The following is a 23600-nucleotide window of genomic DNA, read 5'->3' as shown; positions in this document are numbered from 1 at the left end:
AGCTTGAAATAATTAAGTGCGTGTCTGTGAAACACTCAAAGAGACCCTGATCCTTTCCTCGTGTTCTCAGCTGTCTGAAAGCTCCACAGTGCCAGTGCTGCAGAAAGCTTAACCTAACAAGTCCCTGTGAAGGGCCATTGGGATCTGACATAGGCTAATGCCCTGCTGTGAAAGATTTCTCTTCAAAAGTTGCTGTGGATGCTCATCCTCTCTCTCCTGCAAGCAGCACCCACCGAAAAGCAGTCCCTGATCACATCTGCCCCTCACGTCTGTAATTTACACCCGACAGGCCCTCCTTGTGCACACCCACTGCCCAGGATCCAACCAACTGGCCCCATGATTTTTTTTTGTGGAAGAGTAAAAAAAAAAAAAAACAGCCTTCCTAGCATACACCCCAAGAACTTGCAGCTTCTTTTCCCCCCGTCAGGTGGAGTGAGAACCCAGCCCTTCTGAACTCGGTTTCAAGAAACTGAGAAAGCAGGAACGTTGGCACCAAACGCAGAAGAGACTCCTGGAGCGTGTGAGCCCCAGCCAAGTGGGTACGGTGAGTCTCCAGGGCCTGACAGTGGCACCAGACAGAGGTTCCTGGTTCAGGTCCTGGCTCGCTGCCGGCTGCGATGTGTCAACCGAGTGACAGTCGAGATGAAAGATTAAGGGATTTGGGCAGCACGCTAATTCATTAAGAGCTTCTGTACTTCATTTTTGCTCTTAAGCATGAAACTAGAAGAGGTTAGGCAAGAGGCTTTCTTTCCCCCGAATTATTTGCTTGTATCTACAAATTGCAGCCTCATTGCTCAGGCACAGGAACGGTGTAAAGCACGCGGGGAACTCACATGAACCTTGGCGGCTTTCTTCACTGATGAAACCAGAGCACAGCACCTCTGAGACCTCGTACAACGATGTTCTCACCAAGAAGTTGGCTGCTAGCACATCTTTCTGCTGCTATCCCTGCCCTCTTTCCTTTCAGCATCACCGTGCTGACCAACAGTCTTTTATTTAAGGCTAATCCTGGGCATTTCCTTACTGCACACCCTGATGGCTGGGCAGGCACTGAGAGATCATCCAGGACAAGTGAACATCAGCTGGAACAGAGCGAGCACATGTGCACAGCGTTGCATCGAAGAGGATTGTTGAAAAGCCTTCTGCAACTGCACACCCACACGCTTGCCTTGTCTGAATGAGGTGTGCTGACATGCCCACCACAGCAGTTAGGAAATAGAGGCTGTTAGTCAAGAAGACGTTTGACTGCACGCTTTAAGCCCTGATGAGGCTACTGACATGTGAGCAGGTATGGAAGTGTTGTCACAAGTACCTCTGCATGTCTCCTGCCAGCAAAACTGAAAGGGAAAGGGGCTGACCGTTTCCTAAGGCAGTGTTGCACACAAAGAAGGGAGCTGGGAGCTGTGCTAGCCAGCCAGCGAGGCTCCCAGCCATCTCAGCAGCACCATCTCGTGACTACTGCTGTTACTATCCAGCCCTAAACCATTCCCCAGGCTAAACCCGCTTCCAGAAGGTGGTGTACAGCCTGACAAAGGGCCCGGAAAGAGCCTTGGTTTGTTTCTCTCTCATTGCCGAGTGAATTCAGCTCAATTCAATTTCCAAAACGCGTACCCAAGTGCTGGGGGCCGGGGGCAGTAAGGCAGCTCTGAGGTCACTGCTCAGCTCAGTCCTGCACCTCCAGCACTAACCCGGGAGCTGCCTCACCCATTCAGACCAACGCAGATTTGGCAACCGCTGAGCAGAAGTGGCGGAGCACGAAATACAGGCTGAGCTTCAGAACCCTCACCGGGGAGGGAAAAAGTAAATTTTCTTTGCATTGAAGCAATGCTGGAGCGAAGCATCAGCGCTGTCAGACAGCTTAGCTGAGATTACCTCTTCGCATCTGGTAATTATCTCGTTCCCTGGGATGGCTGTGCCTGCCTGCCTGTCTGCTCCATCCATTTCTTGTAGGCTTTGTAGACCAGGAACATTTTTGTTTGTACAGTTACACAACGCCTAGCTTGGTCGGGGCTTCTTATATAAATAAGGCCTCAGTCATCAGTGAAGAAGGAAGACAGGAGACGACAGATCTGCTGGGTTTAATTGCATTTAAAATCCCCTCAGGGATTTAGGAGCCAGGAAGGTGAGTCTCTCTCAGAAAGGAACGTGATAGGTGAACAAACAGCGATACTCAGGTTTGGGCCGTGCAAGTTACAGGGTTGCACTCATCATCTCTTACCAGGAAACGCTTTCCAAGCACACCGCATGCAGAAATGGCTCTAAACACACTATTGCAGAATCGCCACACCACAAGCCCAGGATCCAGCGTTTAGAAGAATGCTGAAGAACTGTGAGTAAGGAGTGAACTAGAGTTATGATGCAAGCTCTGGAAACCACGCTTTGCAATGAAAAACTTGAGCAGCTCAACTGAATTTATCCAAGAGAAACAAACCATTTCAAAATACGGTGAATTCATTATCACTTGGAATCTTTACATCTCGAATAGCTGTCTTTTTAGATGAAATGCTAATAGCTGAACAGAATGAAGTGGCTTCGTGCCAGATAACTCAGTGAGACACTGCCCTGTGCTATGGAAATAAGGTTAGAGCATTGTTAGCCTCATTTCTGGACTGAAAAAAAAAACATCCCAAGAACAGAAAACACTGCAAAATGTTAAGAGATTCAAGTGGGAAGAGAAGAATCAAAAACAGCATTGAGGGAGAACAAGTTTCTGACCAGAAGGCTGACCCACCAGCTGGATTCTGTCCTGCATTTTGAAACAAGAAAAGATGGAGGGGTGGAGGAGAGAGGAAGAAGGAAGGCGGTTCATCTGGGAACGAGAACGTGAGCCAGGAAACACGACCTCCTGTGCTGCTACTCCTGACTCAGCACGACCTGTGTAAGTTACTTCACCTCTCTGAGGCCTCCCACGTTTGCTGTGTAACGTGCGAGTGCAGCAGGTGCACCACACCTCAGCTTAAACTTCTCCGCTCTGAAACACACAATTATTAGCAGTGGGGTTCTGCAAGCACACTCCTCTGCCTGACTTACAATATAACTATGTTTTTTTACAAAAGATCTTGCAGTTTTTATCTTTAGGTACAGGTCAGGAAGACAAAGAACTACTTATGCTTGCAAGCCATGTGACTACGCTCACTGAAGCCTTCCCTGGCCAACACAAAGCAATTCCTGGACGCACGAGGGCAGTAAAACCCTTGCAAAAAGCCCGGTGTCAGGCAGGGTTTGTATTTCTTTCTTGTCAAGATTTCTCGTCCCCCATAGAAACCATTTATCTGTAAAAGACTTGCCGAGAACACTCAGGGCTCTTCCAGGCACAAGATATCTCAGAAAGCAGTGGAAACATGCGACAAGGGGCACATCAAGGCTGGGTTTCCTTCTCAAAACATGCAAACCACTGCCTCGCTAGCACCGGGGCTGTGCTCCCTGCATCAGCCCATCCTCCTGGCTGTTTGTTCATGTCAGCGATTCAGAGTGAAACGCAAGGTGCCAGCCAAGATTGGAAAATGCAGCAGATGTTAATCCCTACATCCTAGGGCTGCCTGACACTCTGATCCCCGCAGCAAAAAGGGCTCAAAAGCGAGCGTCAGCACTCACAGATGTGACGAGCACGAGAAACTCTGCCAAGCTGAAGCCCAGAGAGGCCCCAAAAGCTCAGTTTAGCTCAGCAAACGCCACTTTTTATGCCGCAGGAAAGACGGGGCAAATTTATTTACTATACATAGAGAAAGAGGGCTTCTGGACATTAACGCCAAATTTACAACAGATGCACGAAAGCCTCAGAGAATACCACCATCTGGTTATCCATGGAGAAAAAAAAAATAAGCAGAGCTTTCTGGCAGCTAGCACAGGAGACAGGAAGGTTGGTTTCAGCTCTGATGTGGGCGCTCCAGCGCTGTACCAGCCCTTGCAGAAGCTTGAATATCCATCACTTCTACTTGCTGTGCATCAGCTCACGTTATTTTCTGTTGCTTGATGCCCAGTTCGAAGTTTCTCTCCACGTTCACCACGTTTTGAAATGATGGTAAGTGGTGAAATTCAGAACTTGGACTGCTTGAAGTCTAGCAATGTATAGGCTTGGTGTGTGTGAGGTTTAAGAACACAGAAGACACGTAGGATACACATTTCTTTCTAACAATGACAGATTCCTTTTCTTACCCCCTCCCTTTTAACTCCTCAGTTCTAGCAAGTTTTTCTATTTTTCTAACAGTCCCAATAAATGGTAGTGTTAGAAAACCTGTACAAGGTCAGCTTGCAGAGGGAAGGAGGAATGTGGGGAAGAGACAACCAGGAACTGCGTTTTTTGGTTTAAATAAGAAAAAAGTCAACTTGCTCTTACTGGAAGGACGGAGGCCGGGAGTCTCCGATGCCACCTGTTCTCTCGATGGGAGGCGGGAGGTCTGCATGGCTCTCGGTGCACTGCGAGCCTGTGTCAGAGTGGGAGCTTTCAGCCAGGACCAGCTGTCAGGAGAAAAAAAAAAGAGAATTACCCACATTTGTACGAGTTTCTCCACTCCGACAGGTGTCGGCCACTGCTTTGCTGTGCGCTCTGCGATTATCTAAGAGAGGAGAGGAAGTGCTTAGTGCCTACTTGCACAGATTCCTGCCAGTCTTTCACAAAATCAGGTTGCATTCAGCCTCGGCACGAGAACTCCATCAGCCAGGACATGCAGGGAACACCCCAGAAGTTTCCTCCCCTCGGAACAAGCGAGCACTCGTGGCAGGGAGTGCACGTGTGTGTGTCGCTTGTCATTACAGCATGCTCGGAGTTTCCTAAGCTTGCAAATTGTCAGCATTCCTTGCAAAATGCACGCACGTTGCAATGCTGTGCTTTCAGCCTGGTTTTGTCCTGACAACAAATAAAAACCCAAACCCAAAACTTGACAGCACGATGCCCCAGTACTGCAACTTCCTCCACAAGGACCCTCAAATGGAGAAAAATTCAAAATTTGGTCTGGACCAAGCACCGTATCTCAGAGCTGCCCCCACCCCTATGAGGAATCCGCACTAAAAACAAAATCCGCCAGTCTCAAGAGCCATGGGTGGACACAGCACATGAGAGGTTTTCTAGGCTCAGTCTCGCTTCCAATAAACGCAGGACAGCAAGGCCATCTCCATGCCTGTTGTGACATCTTTAATTAGCAGATAAATAGACGAGAGAAAGAAGAACGAGTCTGTCTCCCTATCCCCACCCTCCTCATTTGTAGCTCATAATAATACCCTGATTGACAGTGGCTCTTACATTTTAGTAAGACCTGACTCTATCCACTTCATTTATTATTTTTCTGATATTTTTTTTTTTTAAAAAAGGACAGAGATGCTTTGTGTTGAAGGATCCTTTTACATGCCTGGGTGAAAGTGGCTTTCTGCATCAATTTTGTCAAAACCCTACTAACGCTGGAAAAAAATCCTAGACTTTGCTGTCCGTATTTCAGTAAATTTCTGATAGGAAAACAGCATCTGTGCCTCAGCTTCCTCTAGAAAGGCAGGACACTATCAGTGTTGCAAAATGTAGATCAGACGAATTAACCTGCATAAACGCAATCTGAACCCTGGGGCAGAAGGACCAAACACTGCAGAAAGCATCGACGCAGAAAACCCACCACGGTGTGCCGGTCGTAGATTCCTTTGAATTGCTCTCTGCAAACAAAATGTGGTAATTCTGTTCCACTTCTAACTCAGCTTCACCTCCTAGAAGCGTTGCTCGTTTGTTGTTATTACAACCCTAACGAGCTGTCCTCTCCTACCCAAATGATGAGGGCAGATAGATGACCAACACGAGGGTTTGGTCCAAAGTGAAAGCAGAACTCCACCACCTGAGAGACTCAGTACTTGAAATTTTGGGATGAAAATGAGTGAGTGTTGCATTAGGCCGGGCACCCTGTGCAAAAGAAAGACTGCCGAGGACTGTCCAGGCCTCAAACAGGAGGGCAAGGAGGCAGTGAGGACGGGGAAGCAGCGCTGGTGGTACCTCTGCACCGGGACAGATGGAGGCAGAAGGAAGCAACTTGCTCACCTCGCTCAGGAGGAATCCTAAAATCAAATGCAGACTTTGCACATCCTCATCTAGTTCCTTCTGTCGATATATGTTAAATGTTTTGGTAAGAATGGGGGGAAAAACCCTGCAAAGCAGAAGGGAAGCTAAAAGTGATTTGTTTGTTCGTTCTCAGCCCGCACCCCTCGCTGTCCACGGCCACCAGAACCAGCCCTGAACTCGTGGCCTGGAGGTGGAAAGGTTCCCATCCAATTACCATCCCCTGAGCCACCTCATCCCTTTGCCGAGTCGCTCTAAACTATATGATTATAAGGCCTTTAATTAAGTAAATGCTCAAGGACCGATGCAGATCGTTACCTTTGACTACGAGGCAGCGAGGTCTGGGCTTCCCTCCCTTTTTAGCCACGAAGAGCTAGCCCTGTGCGAGGGATTCTGGTTGTGATCAGTTCATTTATCAAAGATTGATTATAGACAGATGCTAGCTGTCAAAGGAGGGGATGGAGGAGGAGAGGGGAGGGCACAGGAGGGGACTGCTGCGTTATTCCTACGAGCACATGCCATAAACGTGGAACCTCTGGGCAAGTGCTTTCAGGAACAAAATCAAACCAGGGGATAAAAAGAAGCAAAGAAACAGAGCGTAGGCAAGATCTAAACTGCATCCATCCCTGCAGGCCAGGCTGGGCTGCGATTCCCAAGGACACACCACCACAAAGGGAAGAGATGCATCCTTTGGCTGCGCTCTGGGAACACCCCACCTCAGACCAGAATCCACTGACTGCGATCCAGCCGCATCCTCCGGGGTGAGAACTTGCCCCCGAGGAATGAAAGCAAACAAACAAACAAAGAAAAAGCAAAACAAACAGGAGCCTAACGGTGAGATGGGTTCCCCGCCGTGATCCTGCCCGTGATAACGGGATCTGGGAGGTCCTGCAGGAGGACCTGACTTCAGAGACTTAAGCGGGAGATCTGGAAGCAATTAAGTTGTTAAAGCCAAACACGGGCTGGCCAGATCTAGGGCAGGTGACAGCCGGAGCACTCACCCTTCATCACAGCTCCCGGTCCTGACTCACCGAGCTGTGCTCAACAGCACTGGGCTAAAAATGCAGAGCTGGAAGGCTGCAGAGCAGACTAATGAAGACACTGCAACAAGCATTAGGAATGCTTTTGTTGTGCTAGAAAAGAAAACATGCAGTGGAAGACAGGACGTGCAGCCCAATTGTTCAGCTTGCACTACCCAGCTGATTTTCCCCAAACACTCCAGCGACCAGGAAGGCAGCGCAGCACCAAACCCAGCAGGAACTGGACTCAGCTGGAGCCCTCGTAGCGAGGCAGCAGCCCTGCCCCTTTCCAGGCTGCAAAATGCCTTGGATTTGATGAATCTGACGGTGCCTGCAGGAGGGGAGGGATTTGAGGGGGTGCTGCCTCCTTCCCTGAACTCACCTCACTGTAAGGGCCCTGGCTGCATGCATGGGATTCTCACTGCGTTTCCCCAAGAAAAGCGGCGTTATCCCCAGCTCCCTGGGCAGAAGCCAGCCCTGGTAACTGTATTTCCCCCACCGAGCTTCCCCCGAAGCTCTGAGCAGCAGTAGCATTTTCTTGCACTCCTTTTCCTACGCCGTGCAGCTCGGGAGCACGCCTGCAGGCTGTGCACCAGCTGCACCCCAAAGGACCAAAATTGCTTCAGAGGGAAATGTGGACATCTTCTGTGCGGCTCACCTGGAGGGAGTTAACAAGGAAATGTGGAACTCATTGCGGCAGCCGATTCAGTTCATTCCATCATCCCAAGTGCTGGCTGCTTTTTCAGCCACCGTCACACCGGCTGCTAAATCTTGCCCAGGAAGCAGCGAAGGCTGTAGCTAATAACTCCTGGATGAAGGATTGGGACACAGAACTAATGACAGTCTCTGTATTTTGGAGAATCTTAATGGTCCACCACCGAAAAGGCAAACTTTAAACCTAGTAAGCAGCAGCCCTCCACTCCAAATCAGTGATTCAAAAACAAAACACCCCAAAATCAAAAGGACAACGTGTAAGAAAACCAAGGACAGAGGAGGGCTGGGGAGAAGGTCCTGATGTCTCCGTGGGAGCAGCGACTCCAACCCAGAGCTAATCTAAGTGTGCGTTGAGTTCCCAGGGCAGCCAAAGTCAGCAGCAGCTAAAGACTTGCAGATTCTCCCTTGAACATTTTCCCCTATGAAAATCAGGCCTGCCTATGACACCGAGATCAAAGTTGCGAGCTATGACAAATAGAAGGATTCAAATGTTATTAAAAAAGATGAAACTCAGATTTCCAAACGTCAGTCATCTTGTAAACTTCAAAGCAGTCACTGCATCAGTGCCGAGAGGAGCCGGGGGGGAGGAGAGAGCTGAGCTGCAGCGGGTGCGCCTCATGTTCCAATTTTAAATATGTCGTCTGGAAGTGAAATACATACACACATCGCAGCGATCTGCAGCAAGGATGACAATTAGCACAGATGGCTTGGAGAAAGAATCCAAGCTGTCTGCTACCAGCTTGGATCCTCGCACGACGGCTGCAGGTTTTCTAGCAGGGAAGATGACGAAGGCTCAGGTCCCTGGGGTTGGAAACCGAAGAAGGAAGCCCAAAATATGTTTTTTTTTCCAAGAGGTAAAAACCAACTTTGCTTGTCCTGCGATATATGGCCGCGATTAACTGTTAAGTTCCACTGCATAGGATATGAAAGGGATCCAAACTGCCAACAATTAACTTCCAGCAAGATTTACAGAAAACTCCCCCAATAATTAGCAGCAAATAGAGGCAGATAAGCACCACGATTTTATGGGTTTTAGCGTGGAAGAAGTAATTTGTGATTGGTAATGCAGGTCAGACACAGATGTTAGCTGATTGTTGAGCAGAGGGAGCACCATCTTGTCAACATCATCTGCAAAAGGTGCTCCAAACGAGCTCTGGGAAGGGAGCTGCAACCTGAATCCCTGCTACTGGGGCGCGCATTTAAATTTAGAAACAAGCTGATGGATGGAAAAGGAGGGAAGAGAAGTCTTTTGAAGCAGTTTATCCATCCCTACTACCTGCACTCAAGGAGGAGGATTTTAAGATTAAGTCATCAGACTCTGCGAGAGCTGCTGTCAGCTGCAGAAGACTTCCTACATGACCTTGCAGGGAAAGAAATAAAAAAAAAAAACACAGCTGTGTGTCTTGGTTCCTACCTATAGGGTGGAAATAGCAAACAGGCAAGAAACACAAGGAAAATGGAAGGCTGAGGTCTCCGGAGCAGCAGCTGCGTCTCCCACCACGCACATGCACATGGCATGAGGAGAAAGAGACACAAACAGCGATCCCAGATGTGGCCTCCGAGCAAACCTGCAGCATAAAAACCAGACAACAGCAGCCTGAATTTCACACAAGAATGGGGGGAAAGATATAAAACAAGGGGCAAGCCCTATGAGCAAGGATTACATGTTTTTTTTTCATATTTGGCAAGCAGCCAGTAACCTAGGCTGGAACGGGAACCACAATCAGAAAACTGAATTGAATTTCAGAAATTGTAACGTTTCTCTGAACCTAAGACAGTAACAACCGCAGAATTAGAACATAACATTTGGTGCTTGCATATATTTTCCCTATGTTCTGATCCTACTGTTCTTTATTCCCTCCTGCTTTTCAGGCGGAAAACAGAGAAAAAGGCAGATATTTTCATACTTCGAGTTATTTAAGAATCTGGGAAAAGAATTCATCTCTCAACGTGAGATCAAATGCCCTCGGGCTGTGGCTCACGTCGGGTTTCTGGTTGGAAGGGGAGGAGGAAGGAGGAAGAAGTGAAACAATCGGGATGTAAAAGAGGATGAAATAATCCGCATCCTTATTCATGTGGAATAGTTTGGGGTTAGGGTTTGTTTTTCCTCAAACTCCAGAAGTGCTGTCCCTTGCTGGAACAACCCGAGGCCTGTTTTGCTGCAGAGAAGAGCCACCACCATGGGGTAGAGGAGCTCAGGCTGAATCATCAGGGTGCTGAATCACCAGGGCAAAAGAGCCAGCCTCTAACCAGCCTGCGCCGAGGAAAACAAACAGAGCTGGGCCTCCGAGTGTGCTGGGGGAAAGAGAGACCCAGCTGAGGCACGCAGAAGGCACCAGCCTGCTGTTTGTATTTAGTGCTTCCCAGGTGAAAGTGTGGGAGAAAGGGGAAGAAGCAGGAGGGGAATGACACCGAGGAGTCATACAGCCCAAGAGTTGCACACTGAGGAGGAGATGAGGGCTTCTCAGGATCAATTTGCTCCCCTGATACAAGCCACTGCTTCATTTCCATCCTTTTGCTTTTAAATCAGGTGCTGCTCTCACACTACAGCGACATAAATGGTATCTTCGTGGCCTTTTTCTACCTGGAGCTATCAGGATGCTCCCTTCAGCTTGTTATTCCACACAAAACCCATTCCCACACAGCCCCAACACCTCGCTACAGCACCCAACGGTCCTTCCCCAGGACTCCACCAGGACCACCAGGTCTCAAGACAAGAGCTGTTTTTTTATTTAAACACTACTCTTATTCCTTAATACCAATGACTTTATTCCAGAGAATGCAGATTCCTTCCAACACCTGATTTACTGCTCCATGGGGCACGGCATGTGGGGATCTCCCCTTCCTCGTGAGGGCGAGCAGACAGATCCCCTGTGCTCATTTACACCAGCGTGACAATCGGTTTGAAACACTCACTGATTTTTCAACCAAGGCACTTGGCTGGGTGGCGATACGTGGTCAGATCTACGAGCACACTGGTTATCAGTCAGCTGTGCTGCTGAGTCAAATTGTTGGAGCACAGAAGCAAAAAAATAAAGGTATGCAGGTCCTAAAAAAAAAAGGGAGCTGTTCCTCTGGATGCATTTCTCAGCAACAACTGCCTTTCAAGAGGGTACAGGCTGAAGGGAGAACGGTCTCCCGGTTTTTAGGATCTCAGCTGAATACAAAATCTAAGTGCTGAACACTCGGCACACATCAGGGTGCGCAGGAGGGCTCAAGTGAAGCTCGTGCATTAGAAAATAAGATGCCTCTGACCATTGGGATCCATGTACCAGCTGCCCTGCTGCTGTGTCAGACACCACACACACACACAGACACAAAGCAACGTACCCAGGACACCACTCTTCCGTTGAAGCAAGGCAGCCTTGCATTGTCATCTGAGATCTCCTCCTTCACCACCCTGAAAAAAAGGACAGAAAGAAAGTCAAGAGGTTGAAACGGTATCAGATCAGCAAGGTTTCTTAGATGGGTCCAGGAAAAACACGGATTTTTATTAAACATTGGTGCCAGCAAGTCTTGAACAGCTAAGGGACTATTAGAGCAAAGGCAGCAAGCAAAAATAAAGGGTGGAAGAGTAGCTTTCCAATAACCATCCCAAATCGGAAGGCACAGAAGTAACTTCCATCATTTTTTCCACCTTTTAAAGCTCTGAAGGTGATGAAAACAGCACTGTGCTAAGCAGCCCCTCTGTCGGAGCTGAGAGCCATCAGGTTAGGCCTGATGAAACCTTAATCCAGAACTCACCCCCTTATAATTAAGGGCAACAAAGCAGTGATTTGCCTGGCCAGCAGCAGGTTTTTGGTAAGGGTTTCGGCTCTGCAGCCCCTTCCAGTGGTCACTGCCTCAGGACTGGTGTTTGTGCCACAGCCTGAGCTTGGGCACGGCCGGGGCTGACCCACCAGGTACAGGTGACTACCAAGGGAACAGGGACGTTTCCATCTTATCTGGCTTAATTCTGAGCCTCCACACCAGCAGCTGAAGCTCCGTGGGATGCTCCTGTTCCCCAAACCAGCGCAGGAACCAGCACGGCCCGCGTTTAACAGCCTCGCCTCCAGTCCCTCAGCCAGGCCTATTTATAGCCCCGACGAGATATTCTGAATTCTTCCAGCAATTCACTGCTCGCTCATCCTCTCAGGAAGCAATCAGGTTTCCAGCCTGCGAGATCTCTATCTTGCTGAAGGCCAAGGGAGCCCACAGCTCTCCTACACCCGGCTGCAGGGGCTCCAAAGCCCGTCCAGGACACGGTTGACCCTCTGGAAGCAGCCAGATGAAAAGAGCAGGTTCAAACCCTGGGTGCTACGGGCAGTGAGGAGCTGCTGCCTTCACAGCAAGCCCCCCAGAGCCAGCTTCTGCCTCGGAAACAATCACAAACGTCAGCTCTCAGCAGGGCTCCTCAAGCTGTGGTTTTTCCGACTGCTGCTTTGGGCTGGAGAGGTCCCACTCCGAGCTGCAGAGATTAAGATTAAGAAAACCCCGCGTTTGCATCAGCTTCCTTAACAAACTTCCCTCGATTATCCAAGGCCATGAGCCCTCAGAAAGTGTTTTTTGTGTTTAGAGAAAAAGCAGACGCCGACGGAGGTTTCTGCAGAGCCCATCAGAAGGGGAGATTTTAAGAGTTTCGGAAACCAGCCTGCTGCTTTCGACGCGTGTTTCACGATTGCGTTTCAACTCCGAACTCCTGAAGGCGGCTAATTCGGAAATTCTGACACCAGGACTCGGTACAACAGCTGGGCTGCTTCGTTGTCACAGCCCAGCCGTTTCGTTTCCCATTTGCTTCACAGCTGAGAACCCGAGAGGGGACCTCGGGGCCAGCTGCACGGGGTGACTCACGGAGCCACGGCCGGGTCGCTGCCTCGTGTCACTGCCGACCCATGAGGCCAGGAATGGTCCCCGGTGCTGGTTACAACATTTCGGGAGCTGGCAAGGAGACAGAGATGAGTTGTGGGGCAGTCAGCTCCCGTTTGGCTTCTCCAAGGTGCAGACATCACCCTTTATAATATCGGCACAGAGTCACCATCACACTGGGCTCCGTTCTCATCCCTCCTCTCACCCAGCCCAATATCACTTCTGCCTCGAAAGCTACCAGGGGAGCTTTTGGAGGAGCTTTTGGAGCAGAAAAGCCGAAGCAACACGCTCACGTGGAGCCAAACAGCAGCCTGGTAGCAGATACAAACCTCTGCCCTCGAGTCCCTGCCCGGGGACAGCTGGGTTTTGACGTCTCTAAGCTTGAGAAAAGCCAACCTGAAGCCCAGGCGAGCTCAGTGAAAAGCTGTGGTTCCGTAACCACATTTTCCTTTATTTATGTTTTTGTCTTTCTTGTTGCTGTGTAAGAAAACCGCAGCAGCCACAAAGCAGCCAACTGCGCATGGAACGGTGTCGTGTTAGGAGAAAGGGAAAAAAAAAACAACAAATAGGAAGGAGGAGAGAGGAGAGCAAACGGACGGCTTCCTTTCAGCTTACTTCTGGCAAATTAGGGACAAACAACCCCATTTTCACTTTTTTTTCAAGTAGGAAAGAATGTTCTCCTCTCCACGTGTATTTGCAGTGTTCATGGCTAGCAGGTCAGCAGCAGGCTTCACCCTGGTCCTAGGATTGGGAAAAAATCATTTAACCCCTACCTCATCTCTCCTGCCTTCACCTTTTGGCAACAGGGAACAGCTCACAAACGGCAGTACTATTTATCACTCATTTACACCTAGACTCTAAAGAGGCAATTAAGAGTAACTCCACTGAAACCAGCAGATATCCCGGGTTTTAAAAACCTCTGGGAACGCACCGAAGCTCTCAGACCTGTAATTCTGGAGCTGCAAGCTCGGCGTGCAGGCAGAGGACTCCAGCACTGCACACATCTCCAGCCCCAACGCCCTGCCTTGAGCTCAGCCGTTCCCTTCTGTCCTTCACAGTCCTGGGGAGAGAATGGGAATCAGAGGATGAAGATGCTGCGATAATTTTACCTTGACAGCTGCATGTTTTGAACGACAGCATCTCCTTTTGCTAAGGAGATCAGGAGATGCTGCTTGCTGCGCCCCAGGAACCTCACGCAGAAGTTTTGCATCAAGCTCAAGAACCAGGAAAAAGTCCTGGACCGAGGGCGCAGTGCTTGTGGGGTTCTCTCCAGGGGAAAGGCCTGGGGAGTTTTTTAAGTCAGACCGATGCTGTGGCAGTCAGGATACCCCTGAAACATCGCACCGAGTGGTTCAGGTGGCATCCTGAAGGAACGGAGGGGAACGACTCCAGATCTGTTGCAACCTGAACTCCTAAAGATAGCCCCGGGCTATGAGGCAAGAGAGCGACAGGCTGTAATTCCCTGCTTGCTCTGGGGAGCAAGGAGCAGTGCCAAGAACATCAAATGTGGCAGCAGCCACGCATTTCAGATATCGCTGTCCTATAAATCATGGGTCCTAAAGGGGCAGCCCCTTCCAACGATCAATATCTCGATTCCTGAGGTGTGGGAGACGGAGGGATTTTGGCCAACCTCTTTTCAGTGTCTGTGGGGACAGGACAAGGGGCGATGGCCACAAAAGGGAGCCCAGAAGTCCATCTGGACGCCTCCCTGGGCAGCCTGCTCTAGGGAACCTGCTTTGGCAGGGGGTTGGACACAATGATCCCTGGAGGTCCCTCCCAAGCCCTTCAATTTTGGGATTCCTGAGCCCCCAGGCACCTGCTGTGCACCACCAGCGAGCTCCCCGCTGTCAAATCCCCCGCGGACACAGCCTGCACTCGAGGAGAAAGAGCTAAAAAGGGTGGGGATGTACGGGGAAGGGGAGGAGGGAGCAGTTCTCAGCAGCTCACATCCTCTGCTTTATTTGCCTTAGAGGAGATTTAAGCACTAATTACTAAATGAAACAATCCCGGCTGGTAGCAGCCCCTCCTTCCTCTCGCTTCCTGGAATTGTGTCTGGATCCTCCGAGGCTGCTCCCACCCTCCCCTGCACAAATCGGTGCCTGAGCCTTTACCAGCCCCACTCTGGATCCCCTGCTGATCCCCCACCTGGCCCTGGGACAGGTTTACACCCCTGTCACCCTCCCAGGACCCTCACCAAGCTCTTTGCTGCCTCAGAATAAACACCAACTCCACCGTAGGCACACGAACCAAACCCCACAAACCTCTGATGAGTCTCTGCTTCACAAGCGTTCAGACCCCTGGGTATTAAACACTGGGGTTTAGCATTGCACACGCTGGCATTTTGCTTGCATCGACAGGAGACAAGCTCCAGCATTTTCTAGGTGACTTTGGCTCCCTGCTTTTTCTCCAAACAAGGACTGGAAGCGAGCAGCTTCGTTCACTTCTTTTCATGGCTCGCTGGGAGATCCTCCGGGAGCAGGTGAGGCAATTAAGGCATTTGTTCCGGGTGTACGCTCAGTGACTCCAGCCACCGCAAAGGAGGGTTAGGAGATGATTCAGACATTAGTTTTGATTCCTAGCATCGCAGAATCTTGTAGACTGGAAGAGAAATCCAGAGGTCACCTCGTCCCACCTCCTGCCCAAAGCAGGTCCAGTTGCCCAGGGCCACGTCTAGTCCGTTTCTGAGGATCTCCAAGCAACTTGGTCCCACTTATCCAGCAGCATTTTTCCAAAGGAGCTGTCTGAGTTAGTAAAACCGTAAGTAACCAGAAGTCCACATCTGCAATGAGTTAATGCTGAGGGAAGCTACTTGTAGGGTTCTGCTCATGGCTTTGGCTCACCTGGATCCTAAGCTCACTCAAGAGCAACTCTTCCTTTGGAAGCTCCCGGCTTCTAACGTGGTTTGATTGTTAAGAAAACTTAAGTAAAATAAATAAAAGGCCTGCAGCTCCTTCAAGGACAGTGCAAAGTGCAGAACGCACACAGCGAGCCCAGCAGCAGACAGCTGACCTGCACGCTTTGTCTGGTGCAGGAAAAAAAAGCCCCAAAAACCCCTCTCCCCCTTCTGATCACGTGAAACTGCGACTACTCAACTGGAATCAGAGGCTGCGGCTCTAAAAATAGATTAACATTTGGGTTTGAGCCCTTAATGCAGAATTAAAACTTTAGCTGAGGCCACCAGCAGCGCCACGGCGCGGGATCGGCACTCTCCTTTTTGGGTTGTCACTCCCCAACCAGCGCTGCCAGCTCCTGGCCTCCTGGACATGCACTGCTGCGTGCCAGCTCCCACGGAAGCTGACAAAAATGAAGGTGGACACTCTACTCACACATTATAGCACCAACGACACAGCCAGCTGTGGAATAAAACCCTCTTCCAAACACCACAGCACTCGCCGTCCCTCCTGCACGACGGCAGGGTTAAATCAGCTCTCGGGGCCTGCCCAGCTGGAGGCCAAGCTTCTGTCCTTCTGTCATGCACAAAACTCCTGCTTATCGGTTCCAGGGAAACCAGAGGGCTGAGCCATCAGATCTTGGGATTCTGGCAAGCCTTTGGTGCTTGGGTCCTGCACCAAATACTGACCTGAGCTCAAGGAGTCTCCGTGGCAGAGGAGGATGAGGGGTAAGGCTTAAAAGCCTTGCGAGGCTCTGGGCCGCAGCTACGTGGTGCAGGTGTATTCAGGGCAAAATCCAGCGGCTGTAGAAACAAACTTGGCTTTTTGCTGAACCTTTGGGCACTGCTCCAGCTCAGAATCCAGGGGCATGATCAAAAATGAATTTCTCATCACTCTGCCTTCAGCCATTAGCAAAGAGCATGACTGGGAGGGGATGCAACCATGTAATGGGTAAGGAAACGTACCGAGGCTAGGCCAGCAGAGCATCCCCTAAAATTCAGGGATCTGTGACTGCCTGTGGAAGCTGTGGAAGTATCAAACGCCCAGGAAGATGTCAGGCTTTGCTTCCAGCTTGGGGAAACTGCTCGGCTTCCGATTTTCACAGCTTAGCACCAGAATTGAAATCAAGGTCAGGGAACAGGGCCTAGAAGCGCAGCTTGCAGAGCATCATTTATTCATCAGCTTGCATCCTCACACAGATGCTTTGGAAAGCCTCCGCTGAATGCAGTAAGGACTACCAGATGATCTAGGAGAGAGCTGGCTTGAATCTGCCCTTCAGTCGACACATTTCCAGCACAAAGCTGCTCTTTTTGGGCCTGAAGGGCAGCTAGATTTGTGCAGGCACACCAGGGGACCCAGAGGAGGCCACTTGGCCTCCTGCGTTCCCTCCTACCACAACCAAATTCAGGTCCTTCACGTTTACAGGTTCCTTGACGACTATTTAAGACAAACCATCGAGTGGTGGGAAGCCTCCCAGGTTGGTTAGAGAAGTCCAGAGCCCTGCCCAAAGCCAGGTCCCTGCACATCACCCAGAAAAAAAGCAGCTGGAGAGCAAGAGGGAGGGAGGGATGTGGACAGGAGTCGTGCTGCAGCACGTGGTGAAGGTGTTCAGGGTGTTCAAGTCCCACTAAAACACAAGCACTTCTGCTATTAGGGGCTATTATCTATAGAAATTAATCCGTTTTGATTTCAGCACCTGATTGCAGTGCCCCCTCGTTAGCTAAGCCAGCAGACACAAGTTACACGGAGGGCCTTGCACCTCCAGAAAAGAAAACAAAAACCTGGGGGCGCAGAAAGCCACTCGCACAAAAAACATGCCCCGAACCATCAGCACAGCGTGGCAAAAATTCCTCTAAGCTGCTTACAGGAGCGGGTCATTCTTCAGAGTATTTTTCATCAAAGTTCTGGGCCGCAGTTAATCCACATTTCAAGAAGTTTTTCGTACAGCCTTCCTCAGAAACGTAACATTGCCTTCAGCCTTAAAAACCTCTCCTTCTTTAAGCAATCCCCCGCAGCACTGCAGGAACAGAGAGCAACACTCTGCAAACACACGCAAATCGCAGCGCACCTCTCACGAGGCAGAGGGACGAAGCCAGCCGCTTTCATTTCACCGTGCAAAGGCAAAAATCAAATGAAATGAAGCGGGCGGCGTTACAGATGTGCAAGTGGCAGAGCCCCAAAGAAAAGAAGTAGCACTATTACTCCAGCTCTACCCTTCCCTGTATTCTGCAGGCCGTGCCAGATAGGATAAGAGCCACGGGAGGGACAATGACACCTTGCACGGGGTCTGTTTGGGGCCACTTTTTTGAGCAGCCTTATTCATTGTAAAACATCCCTTTATGTATGGCAAAAAGCCAACCCATTTGTCAGCTGCTGAGCACATTGCCTGTATATAGATATATTTGAAGATAATAAAGAAAAATGTGAGGAGTCACCGTGCCCTGCCTTCCACTCCTCACTCCGTACCAGAAGGGCTGATCTGAAGGCACCCAACGTACCGAGGAGCAGCACAAGGCACAGCAGCCACCACCTCCACCGAGGTTCTCCTGCATCCCCGGGCTGCAGCAGGGCTCAAACTGTGTGTTTTGGGGGGAGAGTTTTCAATTTATCCCGTGTCACAACTTGAAAAGCTTCCAAGAGCTGCAACCAGCGGTGCCGCGACCAGGCAGCGCTGTCCAGCAGCGGTCCCTGCCCCTCACCTCCCACCCTCCTTGCACCACACGAGCCCGGGGGCTGGGGAACCAATTCTTCTTCTCGAGCATCCCGAGCATCCCACCCCGACAGCCTTCTGGCTTCTCCGTGATTTCCCTTTTCCCTCTCGCCCTTCACATTATTTGATAAATGATTTTTGTGACTCTGTTACCACCTCACTGGCATCAATGAATCTATTCTTGCAGCCATCCCAAATGCCAGGCACACCGCATCGGCTCTGCCATAAAGACAAGGAAATCGCGATACGAAGGAACAGGTCAGCAGAATTATGATCTGACCCCAGATTTCCAAGTGCCAGCCCAATGCCTCAGCTACCAATAAAAGAACATTAAAAATCCCCTACCAAATTAAATAGTTCTTGACAACACGCTAGGAAAAACCCCGATAAAGACACGAGCCGCTTGTGGAGTGCCCATCCGAAACAGCTGGCTTGGATTTTGCTTTCCCCAGGGTGCAATTAGCTTCCAAAGTGCAGAGCGGAGAGCTCCCAAAATAGCGCAGCATCCCGGGGAATTTGGATGCAAGGTCACGACCTGCCTTCAGCCTGCAGGGGCTCGGGTTTTCAGCAGGCTGCATCCCCGCCGTGGCGTGGAGCTCCTTGGGAAGCGTTGGGAGCTCCAGGGACATCCCAAATGTCTGGGATTTTATTCTCAGACCTCAAGCCCGAAGTGTAGACCCCTCGCTCTGACAGCACGCACCAGCTCCAGCACAGGGCTGCTCCCACCCCATGGCCTGTCAAAGGGCGATAAGCAGCCCGTGGAGGTGTAAGCCCTTCCCCAGGACCCCAGAAGCCCACCAAGCACCAGCCCCGATATTCTTATTCCAAATATTGATCACCAGCAAAACCCGAGCTCCTGAGAGCCCTCCACAATGGCCAGATGCCCTCGCAAGAGCACTCCATGTTCAAAGGCCTTCCCACCCCGGTGTATTTGTAACCTTACGAATCTACTGCCTGTCTTAAAGAGAAAAAAATCTCTACATAAATGCACAGAAACACGGTGCTTTGGTCTCAGCACCACCCCATGGGTGTTACTTGGCAACGTGTCCTCCTGCCTTCGGAGTCAGAACAACTTCCAGCCCTTCAGAAGAAGAAAAAACCAAGTTAAGCACAGCCTCAGAAAGCAAAGCTTTCTTCCTGATCAGCGACAAGTAAAGAGTCGGTGCCTGTTCAGAGTAACCACGGGACGTGCTGGCAGCTCCAGAGCTCTCATTCCAGCTCTTCAATTCATTTTCACCCCAGGTGCCACCGAGCGGTGACAGAGAGGTGCCAGCTGCCACAGCTCAAGGCAGGAAACCCACAACATCCAGGAGAGCAGCCGGGGTAAGAACCAGCTCTTATTCAGCTGTGACATGCTCCTTTTGTGCTCTGGTAGAAGCAGCTCATTACAATAAGAAAGCTGGGTTAAAAAAAAAACAAAAACCATCCACAAGCGCTCATCAATATGGCACGGAAATATTCCTCACAGGCAGCTTACAATAATTGCTCCCAAGGAAACGAATGCCAAGCTGCTTACACCAGGAACAACCCCGGTGTCCACACGAGGCTGTGGCACTCCCAGGCTCCAGATATTTGGGGCAGAAAGCAGCCGGCCATGGGTTTTGCTGGGTACGGTCCCTCTGCGGAAAGCTCAAACGCTCGGCGCCGATAGCATCTCTCTCCCCCGGGGTTATTTGTCTAGACGTGTTTTAATTAAATGGCATAATTCGGGTCACTGATGTGGTGAAAAGCATTTTGTTTATTTTAATCAGGTCCCCGGGTCTGCGCTGCTGCAGCTTCCCGAGGTGTCACGGCCCTGGCAGCTCAGCCGCAGGCTTCAGGCAGCTCCACGGGCTCGCGGTGTCTGTGGAGGAAGCATTTTGGAAACCCCAGCACCAGACCACGCCGCCCGTGTCCTCACCCCCTCGAAGCCCATCTCCCCTTAGGAACAGGGTGATGGTGCTGTGGGGAATAAGGAACGGGCTCCTGCCCTCCTGGATGGCTGGGGCCGAGCTCTGCCCCTCCGGCTTGAACCCCCAGCCCGGCTTCAGAGGACCCACAGGTTTGGGGAAGGACGGCAAAGAGACCTGCAGCTTGGCACAAAACCCAGCGTGTGCCCTTACAGGATGGCAACAGCTCCTCAAGGGTTTTCACCAGGATAAACCAAAACCTTTTTACCCCCCCGGCCACCTTCGGGAGGCGTTTCAGCACCCTCAGACGTTCGAGAAGCGGCGTGGATAAAAGGAGCTCGGATTTTACGCATCGTGGGGGCACACCTGAGCCTCCTCCACCTGCAGAAGGGAGGGCCAGCAAACTGCAAGGCTTCCCCTCCAACCTGCCCAAGCACATTTGACTTCTAAACGAGCCCTTGGAGCTTTGAACACAGAATCCAACAGAAGCTCTGTCTTAATTCACCGGTAAATAAAGCTCGGAGCATTAGCGTGGAAGAAAGGGGGGAAACACAGGGCCCAATTGCTTTTTTTTTTTATTGTTATTTATTTTTTAAGCAGCATTTGAAGCCCTCTGAAAGGGAAAGGAGACTCTCATTAGCCTGGCACCATACAGGATGAGATAAAGTCTTCTGCAGGGAAAACTCTCATCTGAAGCAGGAGATGAAAGGCTCGCAGAAGGCAGGAGGAGGCAGAGCAGGGCTGCCAACCACCACGGGGGCTTTGCAGGGCCAGGAAATCACCAGCAGCTCTCTGACGAGTCAATGAGCGTGGAATTTCACCAGGAACTAAGAAAAAGAACACATAAAAACGCACGAAATATCCATCCATAGGAAATTCACCTTCACAGTCCGTAAGGAGAAGGCCCTCTTGCCTTTATGGTCTTCATTTTAAGAGCTTCACCGAGAAGACTGCTGGGGAAGTGCATTTGGCCGCTCCGTTGGCTTCTGCCTTCAGTGGTTGATTTGTCCAGCCCGGAGGACAGGCACCCGTACAGCCCAACAGCCACAAAGCACGACCACGAGACTTCTTCCAAATCCTATCAGACAGGCACAGGCTGCCTGCTGTAAGGAGTTCAAACCAAGGAGAGGAGCCCAAATTCACAGCGCGGCGCTAGCAAGCACCAAACTGCCCCACGGCAGCTGAGCACGATCCCTAAATCCAAGCAGTTTTTCCACAGGTTGACTCAATGCCAACCAACTCGATCACCCTGGGACAGGTAAGCTGCGAGGCTTGGTTTTGTCGCTGCTTTTGGCACAAACTGAGCAAAAAGCCCCTGAACAGCTCCGACTCGGCCAACCCACACCATACAACTTGAAAAGCTCCTTGGGCTTCCCCAGCCCTCTTGCTGCCGAGGGATATGGAGAGCATCTCTCCAAGGTAAAGCTCCACTTGGCCTCTTCCTCGCTCGGATTTCTTTGAGACACATCTCCTGCTGCTTGGCAGGCCCAGAATAGGAGAGACCCAATGCTGATGGTTTTGTATTCTGCAGATTTCCCCAAAACCTTTCTCCCTGAACCCCTGTATGGCCAGGGAGGAGCTACAGCCCGCCCGTGGCACTTCTAACGATGCATCGAGTCGTCACGGCACTCATGGGGGCTGCAGGCACCTTCTAGAAGAAGCACAAGCAAGCAAAATGCAGGCAGGGTCACCAGAAAGCCCCAGGACCTTGCTACAAGAACAAATGAATCAAACTCTGCCTCGTCACCCGATGCAAATTCTGCTCATCACTAGCCTGAACTTTTCCTGCAGTCCAACAAAGGATTCATCATTTTGAGACCCAAAACTTGTCCCGCGTTCCCACACGACAATCCTCGACCCAGGGGCTGTGCCAGGGCTGCCTGCACCTACTGGCAGCCCCGCCCCGGCCTTCCAGGTGCTTTGGGCCCTGCAGTTTTCTGCTCCAGCTCCACCTGCTGCAGCCCCTGCCCAGCCGGTGTCCTCCAACAGCACGCCACCGAAACCCTCTGCTTTATTTTGCAGGCAGATTTAATTAGCCCTGGGAGCCAGTCACCGCAGAGTCATTCACATCATTCGTCAAAACTCATCGTTGCGCCTATAAGTATCTTTAGGCTGGCAATTCCGTCTGAATACAATAAAAATTCAATTAATTGGGCAGAGCTTTACATAAGCCAGTATAGCTGGAACGTCTTCATGCCCTTCCTCTCTGCACAGCGTGCTCCTTTTGCTCTCAGAGGGTACCAAAAGCCGTGGCCCACAGTTGCAGCACCTTCATGGCATCCTAAAAGCCACTGGGGGAAGAGGAGAAAGGAGCAACGAGAGCCACGAGCTTCTGATAACCGTAAGAAAGAAGAAAAGATCTCATTTTGCTTAATTCGAGGCAACGCCTCTTATTGGAATGGGAGTGATGGACCCAGGGTGGTCACAAACAATTGAGCCCAGAAGCAGTCACTGGAAGCAACCTTTAATTAGTTTGCCAGGCTGGGCTAGGTAATTACGCCATGAATTTGTTCTTGGAGCCAGTCTATTCCAGGCCGTGGCCCCAGACCTGGGCACTGTCCCTGTAATTTCCTATTACTTCTTTTATTTTAGTTGAAGACAAAAAGCAGGAGTTTGGCTTTAAAAGCTGAGACGTTCCACCCTCATGGATTTCTCCCCTTTCTGACAATTTGATGTCTTGTGTGTGCAAGGGGAGGATGTTCTCCTGTTCAGTGCATCAGGATTTAGCTAATTATGAAAATCTTTCTATTCCAGCCAGCTGAATCTTTACCCACCGGGTGAAATACCTGCAGTGTTTACTCCCTCCGACCGCTCCACTCCGTGCTCACACCTATCCCATCAGTGTCACCACGCTAATTACGGCAGTCTGAGAAAGCTCCCAGTAAATAGGGGCCAATTAAGCAGCAGGCAGAGGGAACAGGTTCTCCCTGGCACTTCCCTTTCCCCCTGGCTGCCAGCAGAGGGGCCGATGCCGAGCCGAAAGTGGAGATGGATCAACCCTGCTGCAAGACATGCGTGCTGCTGAGGCCTCTGCACGAAGCACGGGCTGCAGAACCTGCAACCAAAGGGTTCTTTGAAGGAAAGCTGGCATTGTACAGTAGGATATATTAAAAAAAACTGACCTGGGAAAGCTCTCCAGCAGGTAAAATTTAAGCCTAGTATCCAGGAGACGAGATGTCCATTCGCAGTCCTGCCAACAAGCTCCTGGTGAACCTGAGAAAATCCTTTCCATGTGCCAACCTCTGGTGATGCCCGTCCTTGCTCCTTTCTTTTTGCCCAGCTGCAGTGGAAGCTCTCCAGAGCAAGGCCCACGTTCTTGCTAGGAGCTGACATCGTGCCCCATGAGACGTGCTGCCCACCTGGGGCAGATCTTGCTGCCTTTTTTCAAGCACAAAGAGCCAAGTGCAATTCATGCAGCAACTCGCCGGACGAGGAGAAGCCAAACCGGCCAAAGGTGTTCCCAAAAAAGCTGTTCCCATCGAGGGAGATGTCTCCTAATTC

The 23600-nt window shown here is 50.6% G+C and overlaps 1 protein-coding gene across 3 annotated transcripts in view; it reads right to left on the bottom strand.

Annotated features, from left to right (window-relative positions):
* Positions 1-23600, bottom strand: part of DVL1 (dishevelled segment polarity protein 1) — a 76056-nt gene that overhangs the window by 35784 nt on the left and 16672 nt on the right. For all 3 annotated transcript variants that reach the window (XM_032201279.1, XM_032201280.1, XM_032201281.1), the window contains exons 2-3: positions 11095-11164; positions 4337-4458 (exon numbers count right to left, since the gene is read on the bottom strand). In XM_032201279.1, coding sequence (XP_032057170.1) covers positions 4337-4458; positions 11095-11164 — 192 coding nt within the window. The remainder of the gene's footprint in view (positions 1-4336; positions 4459-11094; positions 11165-23600) is intronic.

This window comes from Aythya fuligula, chromosome 21, assembly GCF_009819795.1.
Source record: "Aythya fuligula isolate bAytFul2 chromosome 21, bAytFul2.pri, whole genome shotgun sequence".
Lineage (NCBI taxonomy): Eukaryota > Metazoa > Chordata > Aves > Anseriformes > Anatidae > Aythya > Aythya fuligula.
The sequence above is the reverse complement of the archived record's forward strand: the minus strand, read 5'-3'. Positions and strand labels throughout refer to the sequence as shown.